This window comes from Botryllus schlosseri, chromosome 8 (genome assembly GCF_051294905.1).
Source record: "Botryllus schlosseri isolate E-star chromosome 8, Bs_hap1, whole genome shotgun sequence".
NCBI lineage: Eukaryota > Metazoa > Chordata > Ascidiacea > Stolidobranchia > Styelidae > Botryllus > Botryllus schlosseri.
In genome coordinates, this window is record NC_137243.1 from 8,708,301 (window position 1) to 8,736,231 (window position 27,931).

Here is a 27,931-nt window from a genome sequence, read left to right on the forward strand (position 1 = left end):
TAGGTATTGGCATCTGTTGAAAATCATTACCGTCGTGGAAATATATAACAAATAAAGTTACTATTCCGTACAGGTAATCTAGCGAAATTGCCTCTCAGTAGCAAGTCTTGAATTTTGAATTCATTACCGCACAATGCCCCGACTGGCATGAACGCAAAACGGCATGTCAGATTTTCGAGACAAAAATACGCTCTCTCGATTTAGCGAACATATGGGGATACGCGGCGTTTTGAAGACAATCGGCAGCGAACATATGGGGATACGCGGCGTCGAAAGAGTTAATTAAGAGAAGGAGAACGCGAATTTGCTCGTCTTGTCGAGAGAGAAGAATGTGCAGCTTAAATAGCCTTGATGTTGATCGAAGCTTGCATTTTTTTAACTTCACCCTCCCTTGACCGAGTAGTTCTTGTTTTTGTCATAAGACCGACTTTAAATAAAATCTTTAATCTCGGTGACATGCTCGGCAAAAACTAAAAGGACAGGTTTACGCGTGACTCCAGTATACAAATATTTAGTGCTCTGAAGTCTAAACCTTCTTTGAATTCAGTTTTCGGCTTTCTTTTTTTGCCATACCCGGTAATGGGTGATCGATATGGTCAGTTGTATAGTAATCGCCAGCACTGATTGACTTGTTTTGCGAATTAGGGATTTCGAAACGTATATCTTAACAATTTGAAACACATACCGTAAAATGCGTAATGTGACAATGGCAACAAAGAAGGTTTGAACTAAACTATATGGAAGAAGTGATTTCTTGTGATTTAATTGCTATTCATACTTTGCCACATTGCCTTTATTTGGAATATGGATTACGCATGAGAGTTACGTCGGCAGCGTAATCGTGGCATATTAATGTATGTACAGACTGCAAAGTAAATGAATTTCCTGTTCACTTGATACAGCCTATGGTTTAAGTCCTTCATAAAGTAAGTTTTATTTTTTGAATTCCGAGCAACCTTTCGCGGGCCGCACTTTGCCCAGGCCTGGCCTAAGCGGTGTCTTATGAAAGCCTAGAAGTGGGCCGTGTTACAAGACGGCATTTACGGAATAAAAGTGAAGAAAATTGGCCTGATAAAAAATGACCTCAGTAGTCGACAAACTCGATGAATACCATAAACAACAACGACAACGTTAATCGTTTCATTTAATACTGTTTTTGGTTTCTACACTGAAAAAAAAATTTACCTCGATTTACCGCGAAATGTCTGGAAGCAGGGTGGCCAGCCACTTGGCAGTAATATAACATTACCGTCACTCACTGTAAATTCAACTTACAACCGTCCGGTAATCTAACTTTACATGCCAGACTGTAATGTTACTGTCACTTCTGGTATATTCAATCTACATTTTTTTCTGTGTACATTTACCACCGAGACTGTAATTTTACCGCCTTACCTACCTACCTACCTACAACCCTACATGCTGTCCTTGTAAATCAGATTACATGCCAGCTTGTAAATTCACGTCTCAGCCTACATCCATACCTATCCCAAAGCAACGCGATGCCAAAATACCGCAAAAGTGTCTTCACGCTCTCAAGACGACATTAGGACAACTGTATATTCATTCATGATTCACGATGAAAAAGTATTGCTGCTGGAGGTATAATTCTTGTTTAGGAAGCATGCAAATATAGCACGAGTGGTCCCAAGAAAAGGTGAATTAATTCCAACGCCGGATAAACTTCCAATTGTTTCTTTTTCTCGTCTTCATTTCTTCTGTGTGACTATGTATCTTGCAGTTCCACTAAAAATAATTCATGCGTAAGTCGCTGAACTAAGCCAAGTTGCTAACCTAGACATGACTTATAAAGACTAAGACAAATAGGCTAACAAAAATATAACAAGTTTTGAAGTACCGGTACTGGTACATTGTGAGTTGACGACTCCTCATTTGACATGATATAGCAGAGATTCATGACTTGAATGATCAATGTATTGAAAGAAAAGGTGCCTCATTTGATGCGGCATGTGAACCAAACATCGAGCAGTGGATGAAAACATATCCAAGCTATGACCCGATAAATGTCAATAACAAGCTAACAGTTACAACTACTCCATGGCAGAGTATGTGGTGTCGCAGGTCATTATACAAGTCAACTAATATCCCAAAATAGAACTGAGAATGGGCCCTGTGGATATACGCAGTTCACGCAGGTATCAACGCAGTTCACGCAGGTAGGTTATCATGTCTTGAGTTTATCGGTCACCTATTTTAAAATTCGTTGTATTTGCATTTTGTCAGATGGTTTAAAGCGGCTGAAGGAGACACTTTGCTCGAGTGAGCTGACGACCTGGACTAGCATCGAACAGGCGGCCTTGGAAGCAAAATCTATACTGCTACCGGTAGCGCTGGTTACTTCCAACATTTGGAACGCAGATCCCGATCGGCGAAAGTTCATATGTGATCCTTGATGAAGGAGCGAAAAGGAAGCGAATGCGAAGAACGGGATTTCGTATCTCTATTCCCAAATACATCAAGTTGATCGCTTATGTCAGTGGTTCCCAACCTTTTTCGTCTCGTGCCTCCCTTGGCCGAAATTTGAGCCAAAATTCCCCCCTTAGGAGAAATCTGCCCGATGATTAAAATAAGTAATTTTTACCGTGCAAACACCTATTGACCAAGAGAATAAGACGGGCAGTACCGAGTGTTTGTTTCTAGCAGGGCTGTAACAACACTTTGTAGACCTCCAAAAACAATGGTCTAGGTCCCAATCAAACAAATTCTGGGAGACTTGTCTCAACAGACCGCCACGCTTCCCTTTGTGTTTTCGGCTTACGATGCACTAATCGCTAATACAACTGATGTGAAAAATCAGTATGCATAAATTTACTGGTCTCGCGATTTTTTTCTCAAGTTTGCCTATGCATTTGACCAATAATATTGTTACTTTCATATATAGCAGGGTTGACCAGACTCGAGCCACCATTTTCTGATGACTCGACCTGACTCGAGTCATTTTCTCAAAATACGGAAACGACTCGAATCAAGACAATCTTTGTATTGACTCGACTTGGACTCGAGTCATTGCGCATGACTCGAACCAAGCCATATGACTCGAGACTATAGACGGCAAAAACCGACATTTCATTGTAATTTCGAAGAACAGTAAAGTGACCACCCGATTGGAATTTCATCTATTGGTCTTGATACTTGAAAATGCGACAAGAAACTGCTCAAAGTGAGGAAAATTAGTATAATATCAATCCAAATTATTCAATATCACCAAACAGAGTTATAAAAAGTGGGTTTAACAAGACTTCAACTGGAAACTGAGCAGTCAACACAATGACTTGGACTCGGGCTCGAGTCATAATACCATTACAATGACTCGGAGTCGATCCCTCTGCTCGGTGATTTGGAGTCGGACTTGACTCAATGCTGAATTGAAAATGACTCGACTTGACTCTCGAGTCAGAACTATGGAAGTGAGATTGACTTGTGACTCGGAGCATCGTGACTAGGTTACAGCCCTGATATATAACATACACGCGATGAGATTTCCTGCTGGAGCTCATTGATATTTATGAAACCCATTACGTTTCTGCAACGTCGCACCAAGTTTAACATGTCTTTTTCGATCGGGGAGCTGTTCACTAAAAATAAAGCAAGGCTAGCAATCTGTTTGACTTGAATCGATGACGTTGGAATATTTTGTCACTGTCTGAAAATGTTGACTTGAAAATATAAGATAAATACCTTCACTAGAGGCCTGGTTGCGATAGATTCGGCACGACATTTGCTCCCTTAGGATATATTTGATTGAGAGGACGTCGCTGGCCTACAAAATTGCCTTGCGAGCTGCAGCACATCTGAACTAATTTAAAAAAACAAGGAGGAATTCGTATGTGAAAAAGAGATTTCAAATAGCATTTGAACATACTTTCAGCAAAAAAAGGCCATAAGGAGCATACATTCGGATATAGCTGGTTGACTACATGAAAGTTCGGACATGAACAATTTGGGAAATCCGTTATAATTCTGAAGTGGAATTCCTCCCTAAAAATTGCAAAATTCCCCCCAAGGGGGGAATTCCTCCCCGGTTGGGAACCACTGGCTTATGTCCATTAATTAAAGAAATAACACCTCAATGTCGTCATAGTCAATTCATGGTCTACTTAGGACGTACGTCACAAAGATGCAAATTTTCGGACAGATAATATGGAGTTTGCACAGCTGTTCTCAGATTAGTTGATATCATTATTGATGTAGTGGAATAATTGGCTACTATATAATTTCTTTGCTGTTCACCAATATAATTGGCAAGCTTCGTTGCGAGTTACTTTCAAAGAGGAAGCTAAAACTCGTTTCAGACAGATAATAAATGCGTGAACTGTGTGAGCTGCGTGAACTGCGTCCAAGGCCGCCTGTTCGATGCTAGTTCAGGTCACGCTAGCAAAGCGTCTCCTTTAGACGCTTTAAACCATCTGACAAAATGCAAATACAACGAATTTAAAAATCGGCGACCAAAAAAACTCAAGACATGATAACCTACCTGCGTGAACTGCGTTGATACCTGCGTGAACTGCGTGAACTGCGTATATCCACAGGGCCCTGAGAATGGGGCGACTGAAATATTTAAATCATGAAACCAAAGTCATCCGGCCGGTGTGCACAGTCGTAGATATTCACGGTAACTAATACTATACAGTAGGCTACTGTACCTTTTACGATGCGTATCCCATTCATCAGTCCTGAGAATCTACAACGAAAGTCTCTACTTTCTTCAATCACAAGTCACAAGCTTCTCGCTGTCAGCCTTTGCATGCCCAAAGCTCAATATTAATGGCCGACCAGTCGGCTACTCGGCTCGACACGCAGACGACTTTGAAATAAGTGATATTCATCCGCTCGCATATGCCACCAATAATATTTACTGTCCACGTTATAATGTTCAATCCAGGTTGGTTTTTCATACAGAAACATCTATCAACACCTATAGTCCCTTTCTTTTGCATCTAATTTCGTATATATTGATATTTATTGCTCCACGTGTGGTTCCCTACTTACTTACCTAACCGGACGCTATTTGTGATGTCACAGTTGATTGTTGGTTGTTTACTACGAATCTCAGAAAAACCTGCAACGCGCAACCTAAGGTAACCTATTATAGGTCGCCGTGTCCGCCATTACGAAATGGTCAACTGAGCCTGCTGCTGTGCTGATATTTCTAGTTTCACGAATAAGATATATATCCTAAACTGGTTTTTGTAACTCATTAGCCCTATCTGTTACAACAAATCTAACCGCCGAGGCCGACCGTGTAGCCATAGCCTTATAATATAATGTCTATGGTGTAACTACATTGTCAGCTGCTTCTTGCACCCAACTATGCACTATACCGAAATTGGTACTAGGGTCAACCAGTTCCGTGTGACCTAATCCTGTCTCGCGAACGAGGTTGAATCAGGTCAAATCGCAACGAGAATGATATCACAGTGACATGCACTTCCACGTATCCACTGGTTGCTGGGGCTTGGAAGCTAACCAATTTTGCCAATAGCTTGGTAAAATGCCGTAGCGAGTAACTGTCAGTAACCTTGCGAAGAAATTCTGACTTAGCAGCTAAATTAATGTAATATTACATATCAAAATGTAAAATGACAAGCTACACGGTGCTATTGGCTGCGACCGGTAATTCGTTGTAAAATTTACAGAAATTTCTTTGTAAATCTACCAGTTTTTTTTGTGTGTATGCTTTAAACTGGAAGTTTACAAATAACTATTTATGCCATGTATATAGGCGGATAAATCCGCGATTAATATATCGATTCAGGAATCCGGCCCGCCAAGTACTTCATTGTCCCATATCCGACCCGCCGACTGGAGACGTTGCCCGCCCCTGAACTAAGTCATTATACAAGCGGGTCCGCCCGAAGCTGTTTCATTATTTTACGGCCCCTCACTCAGCTCTACCGGTAAATCGAATTACGTGAGCAGAGTGAAAATAAAAAATTTATAGCAATATATATGCAATTCGTGATCATACTAATCGATTCAATCCTGAATTATAAAAAAGTTCACCCGTCTAGACGACACAAGCCGTCTCACTAACAGTACTAACGATCTCGCTGATAAGTAGCTGAAAAAGCGTAGAGCCTGATTGGGGTCTGGGGGGCGAAGACCCCCATAACTTTGGTTTAACACCCTATTGGGGACCCAAGGCCAATGTTTGTTTTTTGTTTGGGGGGGGGTGACGAAGTTCTGTTTCGATCCTGTTTGTAGGACACCATGGTCGCATTATTATTATTGTTGTTGTTGTTGTTATTAGATTATCGTTAATGCGTCAGATGCGCGGTGTGGCAGCTGCGAGTCGAGTTCCGCCTCTGAAGTCTGTATATAGATAACTATACGGAGGTTCGTTATCTATAATCTGAATCCACAAATTATAGTTCTGATATGCCAATTTCCGCGCAAAGAGAAAGTGGACTTGCTGCAGGAAGTTGCATTTAAAAGGAGAAGTGTGTTTATAGATATCCGTTTAAAACATTGTTCAAGATTTTTCCATTTCAAAAATAAATATTTTTTCGGAAGTTGTATAATTATGTCCTAAATATTTTCGAAGAAATATAAATCATGAACCTGCGGACGTCTTGCATTAGAAATGGTCGACACTAGGGATGGTGCGAACCCCTGAAAGGTTCAGGTTCGTGTGAACGCGAACTTTTTTGAAAGATTCTGTGTGAACGCGAACGTGAGCCTATGACGTCACGTGACGTCATATTGCTAATCCCAACCCTACATTTCAGTGATGTGATAAATTAATGTGCATCATACCTTATAGCGGCGACTCAGGCAACTCTATGCCACAATGCCGAAGTGCATGCTTACTTTTTAAATTGGAGCAATCAAATGATATAATAATCCGCAAAAATCAATATCTTCCGTCGCTTTGCCAACAATTTTGACGAGGACTCGCAAGGGAATGTACGCGTACCCCATAACGGTCTAGGCCAGACTGGACAATGCATTTGGCGTCTGACTATTGAGCAGAGTGTAAAACGGGTTTCTATAGCCTACTTGCTACCGATATTACCCCATAAACAACTTATATACTATAGTTAACACCCCAATCGCGGGGATTTGGTTTTTATGATACAATAAACAAATCAATTCAAATGGATTCCGTTCGCCTGCTAGATTTTTAGACAACAATATATTCTTTATTTCAATTTCCTTGATTGGTTGAATAAGAAACATTCGTTGATGCGACTACCATAGTGTATTTCGTTCTTGATATTGTGTAATTGCGTATCAAGCTCACAGCAGAGAGTCAGTAAATATTCACAAACGGAAAGTTGAATATTCTGAGCATAACTTTTTAGCATAACTAGAACTTCTAGAAATCCCTGAAAAAAACTGATGAGCAATTCGGCTTTTAAAACTATAGGCAGCTATGCTATACCGACTGGAAGTTGAAGCTTAAACGCGGTTATACATAAGTAAAATAAACGCCGTCAAAAACTCATTGGCAACGAGTGAGAATATAGCTGTCTCATTAGGCAGGGGTCACCAACCTTTTTGCAACCAAGAGCGACTTCTTGGGTACAGATTGAAGCGACGGGCTACCATTTACTCTCGCCGTTTACCCGTACCAGAGTGAATTCCCGCTTTGATAATCATAGCACTGGCAGAGATCACATTGCGGTAAGACTTCTAAGAGAGTCCTTTAAATCAGAACATCTCATTTCCACTAACTAGCCACTAAGATTTTTTAAGAAATCATGAATTACTTCGCACCGTGTTTGTATAAATAATAATACAACAGCCAACTCAAATTTTAAAATAAATCATGTCACACTTAGAGCGGACGTTATCTGTTTCTATATCAGTCAGTGGGAAACCTGGCATTGCATGCTATCAACTATAGTGCGCTATGCTCTTGTATGTAACTTGACACTGCAACTCTTCAACGCTTGAAGCGTAGGCCACACGTACAATATTCACTAGCGACATCATTCGCGATAATCTCACTTTTTCACTAAGGCGAGTGTTACGTCATCAGGGGGTGGGAAAAGGTTAACCGAGTACAGTACGTCTTTCTCGGAGCGAGAAACTGCGCCGGTACGGTACTTATTACAAAGCTTCAACATTGGGCATCATTCGAAAAGGTATTCCGCCGTACAACCAAGATATGTTAGCCGACCGGGTGATATGGTAGAAGTTGAAAACAACAAAAAAATGCTATATGCACATTGCACGCACAGTCCAAGGCATTACTGACAGCTATTTGCAGAGGCAATACTTTCATTGGTAGTGGCATTCAATAAATGAACACATATTTCAGCAGTGAAATGCGGTATCATAGTGATTTATTCAACTGCGATTGGCTTGGTGTTGGTCAGTTGTGGAGAGCTTTGTAGGGCACTACGGCTGCTTGATGAACGAAGTGACCACGATGATCAAATCAGAAATTGGCGTAATAAAATATCCAGTATAAGCCCTGATCCCTTCATGTCAAGCATGAGTTGGGTCAGATTTTGTAATCTCCTCGTCCATCATTGCATGGCCCTTGTCGTTATCGATTTACATACCTTGTGTTCTAATTTAAACATTTGAATTCTTGTAGTTGCAAGAGCCAACATTTTCACCTATTTGAATGTCATAAGATTTGTTTTTGTTATTACAAATGCCACACAGGTCTGTATGCTACAATGTATCACCTACTAGGCTAGGTCCGTACACGGCGGAGGTTTCCGAACAACTGATCCCTATTTCACAATAACTTTTTCTCCGCTGTGACGTAATACTGTCACAACAAGATTCACTAGCGAGCTCGCGAGTGAAACGCATCGGTAGCGTCTTGATTAGCGACCTTGCTAGCGACCCCGTTAGCGCTCGCTATAGCGAAGGAGTGGAGCAAAGAAAGAAACGAAGTCGCTAGCGAATTTCGGTACCGTGTGACCTACCCTTGAGTGAGTGTTCCAGATGTGCATCAGTGAGGCGTGTTCTGTGTTTGTTTTTGATAAATTTCATGTCCGAAAAGGCTGATTCGCAGCGATAAGTTTAACCAAACACGCTTGCAACCTTCATAGCTGCTGCGCATACACCACTGTACTTTTCCGTGTCAACAAGGCACCAAAAGTTTGGTGCAGCCTGGTGGGCTTTGCCGTGGAGGTCATTTTGCAGTGTTACAATTTTAATCTCCAACAGTTCAGCATCCAGACATGACAGATTTCATTATACCGGACAGCAGCAACGATTACCGAAAGTTAGAAATATGTAGGGCTTTCATACGTCCTCCTTTAGGAGGATTTGTCATCCCTTTTCAGGTTTTTGAAAATGTCCTCGGAGGACGCCTGAATGTCCTCCTTTTTGGCAATTCGTCCTCCTTTACAGCTCTTAGAGGTAAGATGAGGGATGGATTCGAGTGAAAATGGGCATAGATGTCGCTAAACAGGAAATTTAGAGAAAAAGAGCCAGAACAGTGGCGAAAAAAGGGCCAAACTAAGTTAGAAAGAGCTAAAGTATTCAATAACGTTGTTAATAGTACATAGTAATGTTAACATCGTCAATAACGTTGCAACCTTACCCGTAGACCAGTGGTTCGCAACCGGGGTAGATTCAGTTTATTTTTCAACCGAAGGGAGTTATTAGTTCAGGTGGGGTTGATTTTGAGTTTTTTGAAGCCGTCGTGGTCGTGCGTAGCTGCAATCCTACCAATGACGGCCCAAGGGTGATGAGATCCAGTCGTAAAGCATCGGAATTCCTACCTTACGTTTTAATATATTCGACCACACGAATTCCAAATGAATGATCCACTACAGAAATCATATACCGCGCCTTACAATGGGCAGTTTATTTTCTGTTTCGATGCCTTCGGCAGCTCAACATGGTCGAAATATGTTTGACCACCCTCGGCGTGCGTAACTTATGTAGGTGGTACGCGAGCACTGCATAAAACCTCGAAATGGTACGTGGGTGGAAAAAGGTTAGGAACCACTTCTATATAGACCAGTGGTTCCCAAACTTTTTCGGTGTCAGGGCCAAATTTGGAATTTCAGAGCACGGTCGGGGCCGCACGAATACCAGCGCAAATAAACGGACCCCAATGTCATCAAAATATGAAAATTGGCATTGTTCCGATCAATCACTTGACGCCATTGGCCATTGTTATGATCATTGTGTTGCTGCGCTCCCATTGTTCTGTACAGTCGACCTTTGCAGGCTATTTCGGAGTAGTTTTATTGCCCTGGCGAGATTCCAATTTGCATTTTTGTAATCAGTGCGAAACTAGCTTTCGATAAAGACCGGACCTATCACATTATGCGGACGCTTCGGTCGTGAGCTATAGGACTAACAATTATACTGCTTTCGGGGCGATTTAGTGAGACAGGTGTTATCGCCTGGACGCGCAACGCGCGAAAATTTTCTGTAATTCATGATTGAATCGCTAAATATGCATATATATTGCCATCAATTTTTATCCTCTCTCTGCTCACGTAATCAGTTTTACAGGTAGAGCCAAGGGAAGTGTGTTTGAAAAGGTAGGGCCCCTCAATAATAATAAACATCTTCGGACGTATAGGCTACCCGTTGGCAGGAACGAAACAGCACTTCGTCAGCCCCCCCCCCAAAAAAAAAATAGGGTTCCCATAGGGTGATAAACCTATCCCTATCACCTTGTTCGCTTTTCCCACGAAACTATAGTTGTACTGTTAAGTGAGCCAGCGCGAGGCACGAAAATTTTCGATAATTCATGATAAAATCGGTCAATATGATCGGGAATTGCATATATATTGCTATCAATTTCTTGTCCTCGCTGCTCACGTAATCAGATTTACCGGTAGAGCTGAGTGAGGCGTCTTGGAAACTGTAGGGCCCATAGGTTTTCTCGCTTAGTGCGTCGTGGGGCGGTAAAGGCTAACGCCGATATGCCCAATGCCCATTTCTATAAAGCTTGCGCATTTTTTCTTGGGGATGAGTACCCAAAAATCAAGATATTTGGCAGCATGAAATCACGCCTACAGCAGTTACAGTCCTGTCTTTACCTATATCTATAGCCACTGCTCGTTTAAATGGACGTAACGATAGCAGTCTACTCACGACTTTCCTGCAATCTTAATTAAAAACTCCAGACTCCACGCCAAGCTAGTGTATTTTAAAAATATAAATTTAATTTTTTGTCATAACTCGATTTCTTAATATTTTTGGGGGGCCACGAGAAGGCTAGCTGGGGGCCGCATGCGGCCCTCAGGGCCGCGCTTAGGCATCACTGATATAGACCGTTTGTCAATCACCAGGAATTCCCGATTTTATTGTTGATACTGTTGTAGGACACCGAATCCGACTACAATGACTGCTATTTTTTCAAGCCTCTTCCAACTGAGTATAAAATCGTAAAATAAAACATTGTGCTATAATATAAGTCTGTATTTAGAATTCCAACGCAGTCTACATTCTACACCAGTGGTTTCAAACACGCGGCCCGCGTCGGCATTTTGGTTTTCAAGTATTCGATGATATTTGGCTGCCAGTATTGGCACATATCTTATTTCCGATTTCAGAACTTAAAATTGACTCTAAAACTACTCCTGCTCCAATAACCTGAAGCTACTGATCGAACTTCGCTATCACATCACTTTCAAAAGCTACCATGTGATGGAAGATTAGCTATAATGTTACATTACCTGATCATGATGATAAAACATGACCCGTTGATGATTCGTGACTGGTGTTGGGCGCGAAATTTCGTATAAATTACTCGGACTCGGGCGGACTGGTCGATAAAATAAAAATGACCCGAGTTGAGTCGGGTCAAACGTTAAAATCACAGAAGGAATTTTGGCTCGGAATGCCGTGACGTGTGGTAGGCTACAGGCACGCACACAACATACTGTTAAAATGTCATGGAGAATAGCAATATATCAAAAGGTCGTAGCTTGCGTTGAGAAGCTTTTAGCTATCTAAGCAGGTCGGTATGGTCGTATGGAAACCATTGACATATTCTTACCCCCTTTGAAGCATAGTCGGTTACATCATGGGTCATTTTGAGTCACTTTATGCATGATAATATCGGCAATTAAAGGTGAGTAGGGGTGCGCTCTACAGCTGTAACACCAATGGATTCTTCGACGATTGGACATTTATATTACAATGGCACAATTATTATATTTAAGTTGTTATTGATCTGTTTCAATATTCTATTCGAACACTGACTTAATTTGACTTTGGCAATGAGATGATCAATAGCCTTCTTACAAGAAGTATGCCCGAAACCCGAATTAAGCTGTGCTGCTCAAATGCTGCAAATTCGACACGAGCAATTCAACCACCTATGGACAATTAGATATATATACATCGAAGTTTACGCTCAACATAAAGGCAATCCTCTTCGGCTAAGGTTTTCTGGCTGACGATTTTTTGACACACTTCTCGGAGTCCCATATTCACCGGAACTTTTCATATGTTTTCGTGCATCATGGCGTGGTACTGGCCGACGCCGAAATGCCTATTTCTATTTTCTATAATTATGCGTATTCGTCCGTGGGGCTGTCGTAAAAACATGATGTTTAATTTATGTTCATTCACCGAAATAATTTTAGGCACCCTTCGAGCCAACCGATTGGGGTTTGGGTTGTAACAGTTTCGGTCTTGGTAAGAGGTCAAAGCTCAGTCGGTCTTTTTGGGACTTTGATATTGGAAATATTTCGCGCTTTAATCGCGCTCGAGGACCATTCGACTATAATAAAATTGTGTGTGGTATATTCAGGTTCAAATCAAGGTTGTTATATCAACAATCGGTTACGGTCTCATACCCTGTGGTTCGAACCCTCCCGAATTCACATCGGCGATTTGCAATACGGGAAATTAATGGTATTGGATTTTGACTTGGTGCTTTGTGTAACTATAAGTAAGTCAACTGAGAATTGGATGCATATATCTGCTCACATAGAATTTAGTACTGTACCCAGTTATGCATTTTAACATGAATGTATTCCAAACAAAGAAATTCATATTATATAACCAGGGTTGCCATACCGTCCTTATTTCTAAGATTTGTCCTTATTTTGAAGGGTCACGTCTTAGAAAACTTAACTGTCCTTATTTCTAAGAAACGTCCTTATTTTCGACTTGCGTCCTTATTTTGTCTTATTTTCAACCACTACTGAACTTCGATCGTTTTTCTCTGGTATCTGTGTTGCATATTATTCTAAAATTATGCTTTCGCGTCAAGATTTTATGACATTATAACTGAAAGGAACTCTCGTGACGTACACACCACAAGATTGAACTTTTAAGTGGTGAGATAGCTAGGGCAGTGAGTGGTGGTATAGCAATTAAGTCTGTACAAAGCTACCACGCCGGACGTCATTTTAGCAGTAAACAGCAGTGCCAGGTTCCTGCTGTTTTTGGTCTACGGCAGAATAAGCTCAAGCTGTGGGGAAGGCAGCATTTATTGGGTAGTGAAAAAGGGCGCAGTGCAGTCGACACATAGGTTAAAAAGTAGTAAAACTAGAAATCATTGATAAATTTATCTAAAATATATTGCACTTGCGCATACAGTTTTAGCTTCTACTAAGGCTTATTCTGATTAGTTAAAATGAGCAGGCGTAATAACGTTTTTTTTGCGACTATTATGAGATTCCAGCATCACAAATAAGTTTTCTTCGGCCAGGATCAAGACTACAACCATTGTTATTGGAGTTCTTGCTCACGCTCACAATCACAATCACAACGAGGTGAAGAAGTTGGTTTATCACCGTACGGGCAAGACCAACGTATATATTTTTTACGGGGGAGGGGCTGACGAAGTGCTGTCTCGGCCCTGAGTGTAGGTAAATCTAGACATGAGCTGTCGTGACATCTATAAAGAACTTTGTAACAACAAGGAGTTGCTGGAGCAGATTGTTTCTGGCGAAAAGTATGGAATGTGATATGCCACGGCTAGTATAAATACAAAGTATGTACAAAAACGCTTTTTCATGCTAATCTAATTTTTCGACTGTCCTTATTTTTTGGTCCATGTCGATGGCAACCCTGTATATAACGGACAAACGGTCATGTGAGGTTGTGAACCATAATACGAGATAGTATCATCCTTTATGATACGATGAAGAAATATTCTGACTATTTAATTTTGTAGCTCTCAAATACAAGCATATTCAGTTATTCATTTCTTGCACAAAGCTTCAAAACTTATTTTATGTACAAGGGGCTCTCACTCTCAATCAAAATTGATATACACTGCCTCCTTATTCGATTTTCACACGTGTTGCGCTGCGGGATAGCCTATAATACCTAATTCGAAACATTTTGTTGAAAATAACCCTAGCAAGTGTGACGGCAGTGTTTTAAATAACGAGAAATTGGCGATCTAAAAGTACGCGCAATTCGTTTTATATGAATTATAATAACCCACTACATTTATGACAACATAGGTAGCAAACATCGCCGCGTAGCGCGACCAAAAATTTCGGGATTTGACTCGTTTTGTGGAATGGTAATTGGTTCTGAATACTCATCAAGGATATGTCCTACTACCACGTCATCTACGGCGAAGCCATTTTTCTTCAGCGCCCCTTATCGCCCCCTGAGAGTTTCCGCCCCCTTCAAAATCGCCAGCGCCCCTTGGGGGGCGGTGGAGGCAAGGTTAAGAGCCACTGCTGTAGAAGATGAAGATTTGGAATTGTTATTGTAGATTATACAGGAATAATTCCAAATCTTTATCTTTTACAGTGTTTCGACTCGAATCTTTGGCATTGGCATAAACATTGTAAGCTGTGAAATTTTGTATCATTTTTGGTAGGGTTACCATTCGTTCTCTTTTAAGAAGATTTGTCCTCTTTTTTGACTTTTTGGAAAGTGTCCTTGGAGGGCGCCCAAATGTCCTCTTTTTGAGATTTTGTCCTCTTTGTTGAGAAATTTATTTAAATATACGCAACATTTGACTGAGATACAGTAAATCAGCACTGAAGTAACGCTCCGGCGGTTATTTCTGGAGCTGAGCCGGAAAGCTGACCATTTTTAGTTAACCGACCACGAAGTGGGAAAAATTTACCATTTTTCAGTATTGCAAGTCTGAAAATTTGGAAAAAGTGTCTTTTTTTCAGATTTCCAAAACATGATAACCCTAAGATATAGCCTTGCATGGCTTTCTAATACTTGCAACACCCCTCCATGCTATCCCAGTAATGCATAAGCGCAAAGCAGGGATGTAAGTCATGGGATACCAGTGTTACTAATCAGGACTTTGGTCTGACCCGGCCGGGGATCGAACCCACGACCTATCGATCAAGAGGCCGTACGCTTCACCATTACGCTATCTTGCTGGGCTGTTACTAATTTCTGGTCGGAACTCGGCAGCAATTATCGTTGTCGAGTGGAAATTATTCGAACAATGCTGATTTCTCATGAATTACATTTGTTTACCAAATTAGTATACACCTGATATGTTTCTAAATGATATTTCAATATAGTCTATATTGTTATCATCTGGTCACCCGTCCAGCGAGACTGCGCTCTGCAATTAGCGTTTATACTGTCTTGAAACAAAGAAAATAACGACATATCCGAGATCTATGTATAGTAGCCTAGGCCTAATGTGTACAGTACGAGCAGGCACTTGAGTATAGAAACTATGTATACACTAATATTTGGTATAATAGCAGGGTTCGTCCAAATAGGTTGGTAAATCATTGAATGTCTCTGCAGCAATTACCAGCAACCACAGAATCGCGATTGTTTCGTGCAACGCGTTGGGTCATGGTGTGGCAGACTGGCCAGAGTTGTAAGTTCAGCTGTTAAAAAGTCACTCGTCAGAATGCTCACAAATTCGGTCGCATTTAATTTCTGTCCCACTAAACTGGACCATGGGCTCGCGTGGCCCCTCGTATTTTCACACAGTAGAGCAATACAGGTAGTATTTATTATTTACATCGTACACAGAGCACTATATGAAATTCAGTATAGCAACTGATTATTCTGGGCAATTCAGTGGTGGATTCAAATTTTGTCTGCAAAAGTTATATTTTTCAGTCGGCTCTGCTAAAAAAAGTCATTGACAGTAACCAGAACGCTACCTTAACCGGTTCGCTGATATCATACAGGTTCATTCTTGAGTCGGTTCTATAGAACCGCTGCAAACCGACTGAATCTGATCACTGGGTTAATTCGAGAGCTTGTACTCACAAAGATTATCGCATGGAATATCCAGGCGAATCAAGTAAACGACCATATTTCAAACAGGCATGCGCAAGAATGCATTCTGAAAAAGATCGCAAGTGGCAGACACAGTGTCGAAGCCGACCTCCAGATGTTCCGCTGCCCTGTGGTATTGGTTGAAAAATATTGATTGGGATAGGAATACCTTTTTATTGTGGGAGCCTGAAGAGACCAAAACGTCCAAAGGCAAGCATTGCACAGCAATAGAAACATCAAGGTGTCTCTTATATACAAACGAATTAATGATGGCGGAGCCACCCTTGGCCGTTTGCTGTGTTGGAGAATCCTGGTTTTTAGCGCGTTTTGTTCTATCACTTTGCAAGTGGTCTGCATCCTTGATAGGGTGCGAATCGGGCGCGAATACTCTTCTTTCTTCTCAGAAACTTCGACGACCTTAATCTCTGTCACCTTATCCTCGTTTTCCGACTTTTCGAGTGTTTCCGCGCTACTGCCTCCCCTTTGGTCATTTGCGGCCACATCAAAATCAGACTCCTCGTACGCTTCGTTCTTCACTCCATCATGGATTCCAGAATCGCTGCTGCCGGATGTGGAATACGCGTAGGTATCCTCAATATCTTCCTGTGCGTCGTCCAAAACTGGTCTTCTTGCGGAACCACCAAGAATAAATCCGACCTAATAATAGAACAATAAAACAGTGTTGCTTGAACCGGTTTCTTAAACTATTTCTTTTTACGGTGATGCAATGGACAATGGCTTATGATTAGGGCTATACGCATTACGATTCGAGTGTTAATTTCGATCATTCGCGTCGACCGCTGAACGTCGATGATTTCGTTAGAATGAGATTGTACGTTCCTTGCCACTTGCCAATGTTAACATGATAATTTTATCAACGTGACTTTCGTTACTTGCTGTCAATGACATTTGAAATATTATAGAGTATGGCCATACTCTATACCAGGGTCGAGTTGAGGACCTATGACTCGCGAGTCATTTTTAGCTCTTTTGGGCATAAGATATGGCTCTTTTCCACGATTTCAATTTTGTACGTAATTTGTCAATATTGCAGCAACTTGTTAGTAAATTCATAACGGCCAGATTAATTATTCTCGTGGCAAACTGTAAAAAGCGTGTAAATCCTAGATTCACACATAATATATTGTCTACAATTGTTGGAAATCAAAATTTTACTTGTCTTGAGCTTCGAAAAATATCATATGGCTATCACTGAAATGCATTTAGAAAGATGTAACTTGCAAAGGAATCGTGTAACTTAAGTTTCATATGCTCAGATAAGGCAACCAGAATGATCAGTACGAGCTTTTACAGAGAAAATGCGAAGCACACTCATAATGACTTCGATTAAGTACTAACATGACGCCACAGACTATCAATTGTGAAGTAGCAGTTGCTTCAAATGTATGGCTCTTCGGGAGTCACAATGGAAAATATAAGGCCAATATGGCTATTCTGGCGAAAAAGGTTCCCGAACCCTGCTCTATAGAAATATCATTTGGCCCCAACAGATAGTACAGGTATCTTAGCGTGATTCCTGGGCTGCCGAGTTTTATCATGTCCCACTTTCGTTCTAGGATTTTATATGACACCGATTACTCGAATAAAATGGCGGGGATAAGCCTAGATAAATATTGACACATCGGTAGGAATCCTGGAGTCACACTCGCATATCGCAACCCATTGGTAGGTGCTTGTGAAACGACTCGCAGCATCGTCACAGAGCAGAAAATAATATGTCATAGTTTATGATTAACAAAATTGAGAATATTTTTGACCGAGCGAAACTGACATGGTCAGTCACCGCAGTGGTCACAACTCTGGTCTCGCAAACCAGTGTTGTACGTACAGTAGGCTTATTAACAGCGATGCGCAATAAACTATCAAGATGGAGAGTATATCTTATGATATCTTTTCAACATACCTGTATAATACATTGTATAAGATCAACAATCGGATATATCACTCCCCATATCCACGTGTAGTCATAATTACTTGATACAAGGGATACTAATACTGAAAAGCCGTAATATACATCCAGAATCATCACGCCGGCCAGGGTCACGAACAATAAAACGGCATCTAGGTTGAATTCCACATCCAAAGGTCTCGGCTCCGCTCGGAAGAGCGCTATTCCGACGAAGCAGCCTATATAAGCATGAGTAGTTCCGAGCAAACCTTAAAAAGTAGAGAAAGGGATTATGTATTGCAAACTTTTGCTGTATAGTTCTTCATACTATTATCAACAAATTGAAATGTCAAAATCAACAAATTTATTGCATTCTTACCATGTAGCTGTTGAATGTTATCATGGTCGTTGTGTGTGAATCATAATATTTCGCCTCTGACTCCTCGACTATTCCGTAGTTTGCAAAAATGAGAATCACCACAGTAACAATCAGAATTAAGATCCCCAAGCCCATTCCTGAATGAAGACATTTCATATATGCATTTGGTAACGAATTGGAAGTCTCATCAATGGGTTGAAGTCATGATTTGGGGAGACGGCATGGAACTTGAACTTCCAAAATTCCTCGATATCTGTAATAAATGCATTTCGCCCAGCCCTCTCACTGTCTAGTATTAGCGGTAGGGTTGTTGTTGCGGTTGTTGTTGTTTGTGTTAATCATGGTGTTTGTCGACTACAATGGTCATTTACACCAGGCCGATATTACTTATATATTTTATTCCGTAACTGCCGACTTGTAGCGTTGCCCACTTCCGCGCTTTTGTAAGACGCCGCTTACGCGGGTGAGATGGCCTCGGTCGGACCCGAACCCAAAAATCCATTGGTGTTGTAGCTGTGGATTATACCACTACGCTATCTCGCCAGAATGGTAAGGTTGCATTTAAAACAGTGAACATGTTTACAATGCTATTTAAAAATTACTTTTCAAAAGTTGTATAATTAGGTCAAGTAGTAGTACGAGCCCTCGGACGACCTGGACTTGATATAGTCGACGTATACAATATGTAATGGTTGGCACTCTTCAAATTGTCGTTGGTTCAACAGTCACAGGAACGGAACAGATGTTCTGATAATGGTGACCGTCGACCGTAAAATGCTGCATGACGATGCAGTCCCGGTCAAAGATATTTTTAGGTCGGTTTTAAACGGGTCGGAACCCATATTGACCCTACCTTTTCAATTGTGATTCTTATAAGAGGTCATATACCAAGTCACTCCTATATGACGTCACAGTGGAAATTTATGACGTGATGACAAAAAAAAACAAGAAATAAACATATTTCGAACAAGCAAACAAACAGTAAAATTTGAAAAATAAATTCAAAAATTTAAATTGGCTCTGCGGCGGCTTCTACTGGTTAGAATTGAGCCCAATTCGGTGTACATCATTTTTTTAGGCAACCTAACAATTTAATCAGTGAATCTCCGGAATCCGGAAAAAGTTATTTATGAACAACCCTACTATACAGCAGTGCAGGGGGATAAATCAAACGCAAATTACTTGTATCGAGACTTTGATTGATACATTTCAGCGAACTTTGCCTCAGTTTTGGAGAATTTGTTTCTGAGCAAATATTTGTTCCGCACACCATGTACTGTAATTTATCGCATAAAACTCCGATTTCATTTGATCGAGACTACTGCTATCACAATCTATGACTTCCGTGAATAGCAATTACGTCCATGATAGGTGGGTGAAATTAGGAGACAAATTTTACTATCTTTTAGAGTTGAGTATATAGGCTTAGCCCAAATATTGCCCCAAATCTCTATTTGACAGACAACAATTTATTTCTAGAGAAGATTTTCATGCACATTAAAAGAACCATTATTGCATTAATGCATAATACTTGATGGAGGCGAGGCGTGATACGTAAACTACTATAAAGTATAGGCTAACATTATAGTTCGTTACAAAGGGTTTGCAATGTCATAATCATGTATTTTCTGGTTGCAATAATTTGTATACAAGATATCTCATTCATATGTCTTGATGTAGCCTACTTCTGACCATTTCAGAGTCATATTCCGATTCCAGGATATAACGTTTACACTTTACATGTTTGTTCGTTTTGCTTAACATATATAATGAATAAAAATAAATATTTACCTTTGTAAGACTTGTAAAATTTGTATGACGGTTTCAGGGCGGGTTTTGTGTGCACGGGTCGAGTCCCAATATTCTTCCACACAATGTATATCATACAGCTTGCTACCAAACTAAATTCAACCAAAAACGGATAGAGGTATGTGTGAGACGACGTAACGGCCTCGCAGTAGCTTGTGTTGCAGGAACATCCGGAAGGTGCGAATATCTCTGGAACGAAATTTCGTTAGTTACGAAGAGTCACTATCTTTTAATACATTTTTATTGTTGATGCTAGCAGTTTCGCTCTTTTACCACAAATGTGTTTGGGTAAACACTGAGCATACCCGTCGGCTAAAGCTAGGAGAGCTCATTTCAAATTTCGTCTATTTTCAATCTATTGTGTACAGTACACTGTACATTGTTGCTGTTCGAGGTTATATTCTTTGTTTAATTTCGACTTTTCCTAATCAGTAAGATCATTGCTATATTTAATGAAGATGCAGCGACCGATTTTTTGCCGACACGGAGCTAACATTCATCGGCGGTAGGCTATCTTGTTGTTGTTTTTTCGATCGAAATTTTCATTTTGAATATTAGGATTGGATTCTAAGTAGTGTTGTTTGTTGTTGTTTGTAGAATAATATATTACTCTCTACTGTTCGCCAATCTGGATTTCGATTTGCACATGGACGTGAAACGTCTATCAATAATTCACAATTTTCATGCGGATTTTCGATAAATTTCTATACCATCGTAGGGTATGGACTTTGATTTGGACATGATACGGAAGGAATGCTGGCCTTTGATATGAACTTTGATTTTGATCTCAAATCTGGAAAAGGATTTAGATACGAAAATATGCGATCCACTCATCTCTGACTCATAATGCAAGCACGGATTATTCGACTCCAGAGTGCTGTCTGTATAGAGGCCCTATTATGTGTAGAATGTGTAGTAAATTTGTCCTCCGACCCCATGCTTAATCGGTCGACTGTTGTCCCATTCATACCTGACGATGCATAAGAATTCGCATAATAAGCATCCCATTGTGGAAGTCCAACTATCCCGCTTCCATTGAGTATCTCCATTATTTCAGACGTATTACATCCCGCTATTTGAGTTGGTATGGTCGGATCAAGAGTTGACGGCTCGCTTGTAGTTGTAGTTTCTGGACGTTCCATCATGGGAGTTATGTCGGCGGACATGGATTCGTCGATGATGATTAATATCCAGATCGATAAGTTTGTTGCCATCACGTGCATTGTGCCAAACCTGCGGCGTGTGTGAGTTATTCTAATTAGTATTGTCTCATGTCAAGATGTTTGCTGTATTTCGTAATATATCATATAATGTATAGCTAGCAGCAGAGAAGGCATATGAATCATATCCATTGCTATTATTAGGGTTCTCTCGATGCGTTAATGATTTATTCTGGATCGTATCCTTGTATAACCACCAATTAGGCATGGTCACTGGTCAGGCATGCTTGTCGAATCATCAAGACAAAACGCGGTTTCTTCCGGGCTATGTGACTCGTTTTGAGAAAACGCCTTCACTACTTCATTGAGAATCTTGCCAAATTTATCATCACATTTATACCGGAATAATAGGATTTCGCTTAGATGCGGCGAGCGCAGAGGATTTCCCATATCTATACAGACCTAGTCCATAATTATATACAATATCAAAAAATATTCGAAGCCAGTTGCACAAATGCACCCTGCTGTCTGACTTCGATGTTTTACCGTATTGACCTTTTTGTACGAAGAATGCTTTAGATTTATTCGCTTATGCATGGAGAGACAGAGATAGTCTTTATTTTCATTCAACCGAAATACTACAAACATACGGCAATAATGGGAGTATACAGGAAATACGCATACACAGTATTCGGTATCAGATAGGAATAATCGATACGACTTCGGAGGTCAACGATAATCTGATCACAACCGTATCAAACAGGTACACTTGTCTCTACACAGTCTGGCTGTAACAAAAGTTGGTTATAGAGAGTAAATAAAAAAAATTAAAAGATAGCAAATCAATGATGCAAGCAAGGTCTGGGCGAGGTAGGGCTATGGCCTATGCATGGTGTTAGTATGACGGCAAAAGGTAGTAAGCAGCTCTTTTTTTAAATCTATCCATGGCCATGATCTATCATAAGGCAATTCACGGATATGTTCTGGTAATGCATTCCAGATGATATGTCCTGAGTAGTCGATAGACCTCTTAGTTAGGTTGCTATTCGGTGGCGGTAGGTAGATATTTTCCTTTGACGAGGATCTTGCGTTATATATGGAAGCTTACATTTTAGCAGGTATGAAAAAGTCATAACGCACATGAGGCAAACTATTGGAAAAATATTTGTGTATAACTTTTGATACTTCGCGTGACGCTATCAAATGTCCTATCATCGTTGAGTTGAGTTTTATAAGATATCACACACTGTGGAAATACTATGCTATACTATAGTATGCAACGAGAGAGAGTCAAGCTGAGTGCAGGGCGCTTCTTTACGGTCATTAAAACCGTTTTGGACTACTCGGAATATTATTCAAGTACATTGTACATTTGCTGTCTGAGCTATGTTCTGCTGTCGTGGACCACGGGTATAAATTCACACTCGTATATCACGTGTGGTAGAAGGGTGGGAATACACACCTTTTACGCTAAGAATATACTAATGATTAATACGCCACCTTATACTTGATGCGCGAGCACCATGGAATGAATCAATCGTGACTAACATGATGTTAGAAGCGATATGAGTGCACGTGCGGGTGACAGATGTACGTACATGTGTACACCGGTGGTTCTCAACCTTTTTGGCATCCCGGACCGGTAAAACTTCAACGCAAATGTGACGGACCATAGTGAACTAAAATTCACCCTAAATTTAATTGTGACAAATATATGTAACTCAAATGTAATATTGGAAGCTTCGTGTGATGCTGCCATTTTGGTATTATATACTTGGTTCTATTGAAGTTTCTGCAAGAAGCTCGAGAAGTCAGCTGTTTAGAGACCACTGATTTTATTGAGATTGTTCAGTTCTTTCGAAATAAATGCGACTTTTCTGTTTGCTATAACCTCAAATATAATGTCTAGTGTCGCTTATTCGTACCGATGGAATTTAACAAAGTTTTGTAAATGGCTCCGTAAGCTTTCACATATAACTTGTACCAGTTTCGAACAATAGTTGCGCCATTGTGACGTACCCTCAGAGTAGACCTCGAACTGTATCTTATAACTCCATGCAGAGTTCCAAACTTCTCAAGCAATTTACAATTCGATATTTTATTTCTCCAATTAATGGACAAGCGTCCAAATTCTTGCAGTTTGGAATTGAGACAGAAAATTATATTATAGCTTGCTGACCAGCATCAAAATTGCCGCGGATCGGCACCGGTCCGCGCTATACTGCGGTTAAGAACCACTCATGGTGTACACTACATGTGCTTGTGCGACGTGTGTGCGTGGTGCAACATTAGAATACGCAGAAGTTAGATACCCCTTCACCCCATAATGGTTGGCAACCACTATAAAACAATATTCCGTAGTTGATTAGTTTGGTATTACACTATATGGACTTTTGTCATGGTAACTGCGTCCAGTATATGATGTTTATTCAGGTATGTAATGTTGTCTTCTCAAATGCACAATTCATTTTTGTATCCGAATGCATATTGGTGGCGTCTTTGTTATTGTGTTAACGAGTATGTAGTTTTCGTGTACAACACTTGCTACGCCATTTTATATCCAAAATATTTGTACGATATTTACAACCACACAGATACTACTTGTTTTCCAAACTTCTCAAAATAAACATATCATACCTGTTAAGCGTCGTGTGTTTTTGTAAGTGTAACTTGGAGTAGCGAAAAAGAAAGTTAACTTCCGTCAGAATAAACACCATTTCTGATATCGGAGCAAGGTAATACACAGCTTTCTTGCAATCTGGGTCAGTGTACTGAGTCGTTGTCAACAACTCGAGAACGTCTTTGATGATTATCGCAACACCGAATATCATGAGAATACCTGTTGTAATAAATATGATAAGACACACTGTATCGTTTCAAAACATATTCGTGGAATGGCAAATCAATTGTAACTATTATGGTGAATCGCTAATATGGTCTACATCACACATAACGATTAATCCGCTATAAATATGGATTAACCTCAGGATTGTATTGACTCGAGTCGCGATTTTTTTATGACTCGATATGACCCGAGTCAATTCGTGCATTGGTTCTACTTGTACTCGAGTCATTGCGCATGACTCGACCAAGTCAAATGACTCGAGACTATGACGGCCAAGACAGGCCTTTCATTGTAACTTCGAAGAATAGTAAAGTCACCATATTATTGGTATGTCGTCTATCGGTGCTGGTATGTTTGAAAAATAGGGCCAGAGACTGTTAAGAGCGGGGGAAATTACTATGAACACAAGGCATTCTATATCAACCGAGTATATAGTTGAAAAGAGTGGATTGAACATGACCTGAAATCAAACGTGAACAGTGAACACAATGACTTGGAGTCGGACTGGAGTCAAAACACTATGACTCGACCCTCTACTCAATGAATTCGATTCGGACTTGACTCGGTGGTGAATTGAAAATAACTCGACTTGACTCCAGTCATAACTATGAAAGTAAGATTGACTTGTTAGTTGTTACTAGGAAACTTGTGACTTGATTACAACCCTGATTAGCCTACTGCATCAATTCAGCATATGTATTTGCACTAGAGATGGTTTGAACGTGAGGTTTACGTTCGCGTTCTGTGTGCGAACCTCAGGAATTTAGAGGTTCACGTTCACAAACGAACCTTGGTAGGACTGCACTGTGAAGCTTTTTCATATATTACCATTTTTTCACGCCATTTTAACAGCTTTGGTTGAAATTCTTCGCATTTCAACTTTGGACAACTCTTCGCATGACGCTGACACCATAATAAAGCAACACTATAGCCCTACGCCACATGCCACCTCATTTTTTCGCTTGCGTCTTATATTCTCTGCATTACTTTTCTTTCAGTGTGCATGCCTCTTCTTTATTTCGCCTAGGCTAAGGTGGGTGTCCGATCTTAAAAGCTACTCCAAGTTGTTTCGACACCTTCCTATCTTCTCATTGTATCGCAGTCTTGTGGTGATTTAAAATGATGAAAATAATAATAAACTGATTGATTGATTGAATGTCAAACATTTTACTTGATTTGTTACAAAAGTTTGTCCAAAATATTCAACTTTCCGTTCGTGTATATTTGGTAACTCTCTGTTGTGAGCTTGACCGCATTCACACAACATCAATAATGAAATAGGCTACGCTACATCTGGGATGTCAGCGAATGATGCTTATTCAAACAATCTGTGAAATTGATGTAAAGAATCCGTCGTTCTCTATAACGTAAAAAATCTAGCAGGCGTATGGGATCCATCTTGATTTGATATGTTTGTTGCATCATAAAAACGAATCCGCGTGATTGAGGTGTTGGCTACTGTAAAACTTATTTATGGGGTAATGTCGGTAGCAAGTATAGAAACCCGTTTACACTCTGCTCAATATTAATGTAGCAATAGTCAGACGTCTAATACATAGTACGGTCTGTCTTAGACCGTTAAAGGGGCACTGCGCTCTAAAAATGATGTGGTCTCAAATTGAAGGTAAAAATGAACAAAAATTTTTGGCCGCAGCCATTTCCTTCAGAACGCCACCGTAATGGAGCTGCAATTTATTGAAATTTCTACAAGACCAGCTGCCGCGACTGCTTAACCCGCTACATGGCACGATGTCTTCATCGTCGCACTTGCTCGACGCGATAAGGCAGTCACGCAGAGAACGAAACTTAGACACACTTCTTTCATAACATCGGCTGATAACTATCTAAAATTCGTTCCCTGTGTGACTGCGTAATCGCGTCGAGCGAATGCAATGGTGAAGATATCGTGCCATGTAACGGGTTAAGCAGCCGCGGCAGCTGGTCTTGTAGAAATTTCAATAAATTGCAGCTCCATTACGGTGGCGTTTTGAAGGAAATAGCCGCGGCCAAAAATTTTTGTTCGTTTTTACTTTCAATTTGAGACCACATCATTTTTAGAGCGCAGTGCCCCTTTAAGGCGTAAGCTTATATTCCCTTGCAAGTCCTCGTCGAAATTGTTGGCAGAGCGGCGGAAAATATTGATGTTATTATAGCATTTAATTGGTCCAGTTGATGCATTAAAATGCGTTTAAAATGCAAGCATGTAATTCAGCATTGTTGCATAATTTGGCCCGAGTTGTCGCTAGGTACATTGATATATCACTTCACTGAAAAGCAGAGATAGAATTAGCAATATAATGTCACGTTCACGTGACGTCATAAGGTTCACGTTCGCGTTCACACAGAACAAAAAGGTTCGCGTTCACACGAACCTGAACCTTTTAGGGATTCACACTATCCCTAATTTGCACTCGTGTTGCATATCAGCCACGAAGTAGTTATATTTACCAAGTCCATTAAATATTGTTTGTGCCACCGCGGGATCTGCGCAATAGGCTTACCTTTTAGCCATCTATTCGTCGCGTGGGTTGATTTGAATTGCTCGTGTCTCTGCGGGTAACGTCCACATGTAGTTGCTACTGCTTTAAACGTAGTGAGCCATATAGTTCCAAGAAGAGTCAGGACGATGAAATAGGCGTCTACCGTTACTTCCGAGACCTAAATCAAGCGTATTGTATTCTTCTTGTGTATTGTACGTGAATGATGTCGTTTTTGGACACTGATTTCTTTAGATATTTTTATATTGTGACTATCCTATTCACATTTCTTCATCAGAAAAATCATTGTAATATTTCTCATCTGATCAGTACGGCAAGTTTTTGTTGCAGTCAAATCCGTGGAAAGTTGCACTAAAAAGTTGCATTGGTATAGATAAGTTCCTTGAAAATATTAGGGTATATGAGATACTCGAATCGTTCCGAATCCAAGGCACTGTAGCAAAACTCAATGTTGACGACTTCAACAAAATCAATAGCCTGAAAAAATTTAGCTAGTGAAAATATAATTTTCGGCGGTCTAGCCTGAATGTACGTCAAATCAGAAAGGAACTTAAATTTCAACGACAGTGAAATAATCAAGCGATCCATATATAGTGCCAAATATTTACAGTAAAAATTTAGTTGCATAAAAAGCGAAAAAATTTGCAAAATGTTGCATGAAAAATTGAAGAAAAGCTGCGAAACGTTGCAATATAAGATTCCTTCTCACAGTTTAAAACACCATACTACATAACTTCTGGGTAGGCTACTTAGGACGCTGCCGGAAGTTGTAGAAAAAAGTTGCAAAAGTTGCAAAAACTCGCCCTATAACTGATCAGACTAATACTCATCGATTCAGTCAGGCCGCAGACGCCATATCGTACAAGCGATTATTATTATGATTATTAATAAAAGTTTAAGGTTATATATCGTAAGGGATCAAATAAAATCAACGTATACTTACATCATCGGTGGCGTAATGCGAACTACATACCGCCAAACTCAGAATAACGATGAGCATGCAGTACACTCCTGATAACAACGCATAGATGTCCGGCCGAGTCTGCAGTTCCTTTGCCGATTCGTCATTTTTGTTTTCTTCTGTCATTGTAACGTTAATGTTAACTCGCTACTGTATATGCCAGAATGATACGAAATGTACGACAGGTTGTGCTTAGTAGGATCGCACCCCCCGATGTGTTGTCAGTGTCA

The 27,931-nt window shown here is 40.4% G+C and overlaps 2 protein-coding genes and 2 long non-coding RNA genes across 6 annotated transcripts in view; 1 reads left to right on the forward strand and 3 right to left on the reverse strand.

The window, feature by feature from the left end:
* Nucleotides 1-1,154: 1,154 nt before the first annotated feature.
* LOC145445357 (uncharacterized) lies at nucleotides 1,155-4,768 on the reverse strand. Its single transcript, XR_013916975.1, has 2 exons — nucleotides 4,665-4,768; nucleotides 1,155-1,746 (listed from the first exon to the last, which is right to left on the reverse strand). It is a non-coding gene; the product is annotated as an uncharacterized LOC145445357 (long non-coding RNA).
* LOC145445356 (uncharacterized) lies at nucleotides 2,153-4,555 on the reverse strand. Its single transcript, XR_013916974.1, has 3 exons — nucleotides 4,496-4,555; nucleotides 4,055-4,427; nucleotides 2,153-2,488 (listed from the first exon to the last, which is right to left on the reverse strand). It is a non-coding gene; the product is annotated as an uncharacterized LOC145445356 (long non-coding RNA).
* A 7,955-nt stretch (nucleotides 4,769-12,723) lies between the features above and the next one.
* The window catches only part of LOC145445609 (uncharacterized), a 41,683-nt gene continuing 26,475 nt past the window's right edge, over nucleotides 12,724-27,931 (forward strand). For all 3 annotated transcript variants that reach the window (XM_080323804.1, XM_080323806.1, XM_080323805.1), the window contains exon 1: nucleotides 12,724-12,733. The gene's annotated coding sequence lies outside the window, so the exon portion shown is untranslated. The remainder of the gene's footprint in view (nucleotides 12,734-27,931) is intronic.
* Nucleotides 15,850-27,896, reverse strand: LOC145444273 (proton channel OTOP1-like). Its single transcript, XM_080322218.1, has 9 exons — nucleotides 27,684-27,896; nucleotides 26,744-26,900; nucleotides 24,035-24,236; nucleotides 21,208-21,470; nucleotides 20,220-20,426; nucleotides 18,429-18,565; nucleotides 18,355-18,376; nucleotides 18,065-18,288; nucleotides 15,850-16,797 (listed from the first exon to the last, which is right to left on the reverse strand). Exons 1-9 carry the CDS (start codon nucleotides 27,825-27,827, stop codon nucleotides 16,162-16,164), a joined length of 1,992 nt encoding a protein of 663 aa, XP_080178344.1. The 5' UTR covers nucleotides 27,828-27,896; the 3' UTR covers nucleotides 15,850-16,161.

Excerpts from the sequence above, each read along its gene's own strand:
- LOC145444273 (XM_080322218.1), bottom strand. The coding sequence starts at position 27,827 with ATGACAGAAGAAAACAAAAATGACGAATCGGCAAAGGAACTGCAGACT. Across the intron at positions 26,901-27,683 it reads CGCATTACGCCACCGATGAT|GTCTCGGAAGTAACGGTAGA; the intron begins GTAAGTATACGT and ends CGCTTGATTTAG. Across the intron at positions 16,798-18,064 it reads TTATACAATGTATTATACAG|GTCGGATTTATTCTTGGTGG; the intron begins GTATGTTGAAAA and ends TTCTATTATTAG.